Source organism: Cyprinodon variegatus, unplaced genomic scaffold, assembly GCF_000732505.1.
Source record: "Cyprinodon variegatus isolate N-32 unplaced genomic scaffold, C_variegatus-1.0 Scaffold36, whole genome shotgun sequence".
Classification (NCBI taxonomy): Eukaryota; Metazoa; Chordata; class Actinopteri; order Cyprinodontiformes; family Cyprinodontidae; genus Cyprinodon; species Cyprinodon variegatus.
The window spans coordinates 944,755-948,521 of NW_015150489.1; the positions used below are offsets into that span (position 1 = coordinate 944,755).

The 3,767-nt window shown below is 36.2% G+C and overlaps 1 protein-coding gene across 1 annotated transcript in view; it reads left to right on the forward strand.

Annotated features, from left to right (window-relative positions):
• LOC107104530 (gamma-aminobutyric acid receptor subunit beta-2-like) overlaps positions 1 to 3,767 on the forward strand; it is a 56,348-nt gene that overhangs the window by 40,427 nt on the left and 12,154 nt on the right. The window contains exon 6 of the mRNA XM_015404543.1: positions 2,845 to 2,982. Within this exon, the coding sequence (XP_015260029.1) occupies positions 2,845 to 2,982 (138 nt within the window). The remainder of the gene's footprint in view (positions 1 to 2,844; positions 2,983 to 3,767) is intronic.

Genomic DNA, 3,767 nt, shown 5'->3' on the forward strand with positions numbered 1-3,767 from the left:
AAGCAATTCATTGAATATGTTCATACACAACAATGGGTATAGCAAAAAATGCAAAAATACTAAAATTTTATTAGAGTGCTCATAAAGTATGATTTAACTTTGACATTGTGATAATGTAAACCATGTAGTTTAGATAAAAATTTCTAATACTTAAGAAATGGTACTGCATATCAGATAAACCAACTTGTCAAAATGTATACAAAGCCATGCTCCTCTGGGCCATTCTGGACTCTTGCCTTGGGTTAAAAGTTTTATGTTTTGTTAGTGTGAGTCAATTTTCCTCATTTTGGCATTACACATATCACAATCTTTGGTTTTGGCTATGTTACAAGACATGCCAGACTATGATTCTGAAGGCAAAAATGTGAGCTTTACAATCAAGAGGACTTCACAGGTGCAGACTCTTTATCTGATGAGGATGTGGCCTCTCCTGCAACAGCTAAGGCTCCCTTTTGAAAAATGCATCAGGACAGAAGCAGTGCTTTGATTGAGGAAGAGCATGATCAGGCTACATCAGATGAGGACAGAAACTCTCCTTGTAGCAAGAAACGCAAGGCTGCTGATATGGACACCAGAACACACAGACGGCAAGAGATGGCAGTGTATGGATCCGTCGAAAAGTTGAGGACTTCATCTCTCCTCAAACCTCACAGATGCCATTAAACTGGACTTGAGTCCCAACTAAGTTTCCAAAACGCAAAATCCCAAGTCCCTTCAAAGCTGCCTCTGTTTGGTGGATATCAGTATGCTGTTCACCATGAGAGATCTCAAAGTCCAGCAGAAATGCAGAACAGAACCAGGCTGGATAATTAATGTGTGTGCTAATGGCCTTCATTGCAGTTCTTTTTATAAAGGCAGCAAAGGGGAGTGTTTGCACAATGTGTGACTTTTGGTCCATAGACTTTGATAATTCACATGTCAAAGCCACAATGGCTGAAGATGTAATGAAATATCTGTGCTACGACAACAAAGACACTCATGTGGAAAATGTAAAAAAAAAACAGACAATTTAGCTGCAATTTCAATCATCGCGCAACAGTTTGTATAGAACTGTGTGCTTTGTTGTCATTTTCTGCAATAGAAGCCTGATAAATTTGGAATTAAATTTTTGAACCAGAATTGGATACAAAATAAATGTGCAAAGCAATCCCTTACTTGGGAAAAGATTCCTCCAGCACCACAGGAGAAAGGCTGTCTGAGAATATTGTTTTGAAATTGATGGAGCAATTTATGGACCAGAAAAGATTGTAATTTTAGACAATTTCTTCACATCTCTCTCTCTCAGACTATATAGAATATGTTATAGTATATTGTCTGGCTTAATTTTTTTCCTTGATGCAACAGAAATCTGCTTAACACCCTAAGCAAAGATCATCAGCAGCTACCAGCAAAACAAACTTCAGGATGCCGGCTGTACTCTACACAATTGTTCACAGGTGGATTGCTGACAGTTTATACAACAAAAAATAAGAAATATGTTTGTCTGCGTAGCACTATGCACCAGAGAGTGGAGATTGGAGACACTGAAAAACAAAAACCACTGTTATTGACTATAACCACTTGAAATGCAGTGTGGACATTATGGAAATTACGGACCTAATCAGTGTGCTGAAACATGGAGATGAGCCATGACTGTCTTGTACAACCTGCTTCCTATACAAGGGATGCACAGGGTCCAAAGAAAGTCTGGAAAAGTTCATACTGTGACTTGCAAATGAACCATAATGGGTTTATGGAGGAAAAGGCACAGCAAGAAAAAAACATGACTCAGCATCATGAGATCACAAGATTTCCTAAAGGAAAAACAACTTAAAACCAGATGCAAAAGCTGGGCAACAACAAACCATAGCACCAAGTGCATTTAGCAAAGTATACTGGACCTGTCAAAAATAAAGGAAGGGTTCACCTTTGGTTTTGCAGTAATTGTTAAATAGGACAAATGTAGGCTAACATAGTATGCTGTACAGACTGTTGTCTATATTTGTATCAGCACACATAACTTAGACAATTTATGTGACATCTTTGGGTTTCATACATAGTGCCTTTCATTGTGTGAAATAAATTTTATTCTTATATTGAAATCATTCTATTTGTAGATCATTTTAGAATCTGAAATAGTGAACAATAAGATAAGATACAATTTGTTTATTCCTTAAGTTGTTGTTTCTTTAACAATATGAGCTTTGCAGCATAGTTTCTCATTGACAAATTGGTGAATTCCATATATAATATAAATACGCTCTGCCTTGTCTTGTTGGCAAAGCATGGCTATTACATTTATTTCAGCTGCTTGTTCAACAGGTTTGTCTGTATAAAATATTGAGATATAACATCAATATATTTGTGTCACTGCAAATGTGTATAATGTTGCAGGGGCAAGTAATGAAGTTGCTTGAAAGAACATGTTCTTTCTGATGCTTGATTCAGCCATTCTCCAATCTCAGCATCAGAGGTTATTTGCATTACAATAGTGAGAGTTATCAAGGTGGATAAATTAAATTTTGCAGGAAAACCTGAAGCTCCTGGGACTTGCAGTGAGTTTGAAAGCTTAAAGAAATAAAACTAAACAGGTTTTCCATACTTCAATAAGCCCCCCCTGCTATTTTTTACCCTATGACCATGTTTTTCTCACTTTCTTTGTAAATTAATGTTTAAGTGGATAAGTTTGTCATCCAAGCTTAGCTAAAACATTTATCTCTAAACCCATCATCAAATGTTCTTGTCATAAAATTGTTCAACATAATAGTTTCAAACTTAATTGCATCTGCACAAGTCAAATCTAAGGCACATTTTGAATAATTATAAATTAATTCCCAGCAATGTTTTTACTCTGCTCTCTCTCAGATGGTTACACCACTGATGATATTGAGTTTTACTGGCGAGGAGGACATAATGCTGTGACAGGGGTGGACAAGATTGAACTTCCCCAATTTTCCATTGTGGATCATAAGCTCATCTCCAAGAATGTTGTCTTCTCTACAGGTAATTTCATAAACATGATTCACGTTATTTAATTCTATAAAACAAAAAAGTATATATATATTTGTTTTAAGTTGCAACTGTTGCCTTACTAAGACACTCAAATAAATTTCTTGAACTAAAAATTGTTATGCATATACTCTAAATGTAGCACCCTACTGAAAGACAAAAAAGATGTATTCACCAGATGTAAAACAACCTAGAAAAAAAAAACAAATTAGGAGAAATGTAAAAGTTTTCTTTATTTCCATATATATAAAATGTCTGAGAAGTTTAGCTTATTCTGAATCACAATAAGCGTAGTGTTAGGTGCAGGTGTATAGCAAATTAGATTAATTGCATTTGCTATACAATCGTAATTTAACAAAACACACTTTTCAAATTTTGGTCACATTACATTTAACAGGAGTAAGGCACATTTGTTTCACTACAGCCCTTTAGGTGGTGTCAATATGCTTTAAGTACTTTTCGAGGCAACACTGGACTGTGGACAAGCAAGCTTTCAAGGTAATGCAAATGATGAAACCCTGGAATGAAACATGTATATGCAAACAGTTAGTGCGGATAAAAATATCAATCACATTAAGTCAGGGTCATGTCCTTTTAGCTTTCTTTTTAGTTTAACTGTGATTTTGTGTCTTTTTAGTGGTTTTCTGCCAGTCTTGTGTTTCTGTGTTACACTCTGCTGCCCCCTTGAGCCAGTTTCCTTTCCCCTTTGGCTCCTTTCTCACTTCTTCTGTGCACACATGCTCCCAATAGGGGGTTTTCAGTGACGTCACTGGCCAGCT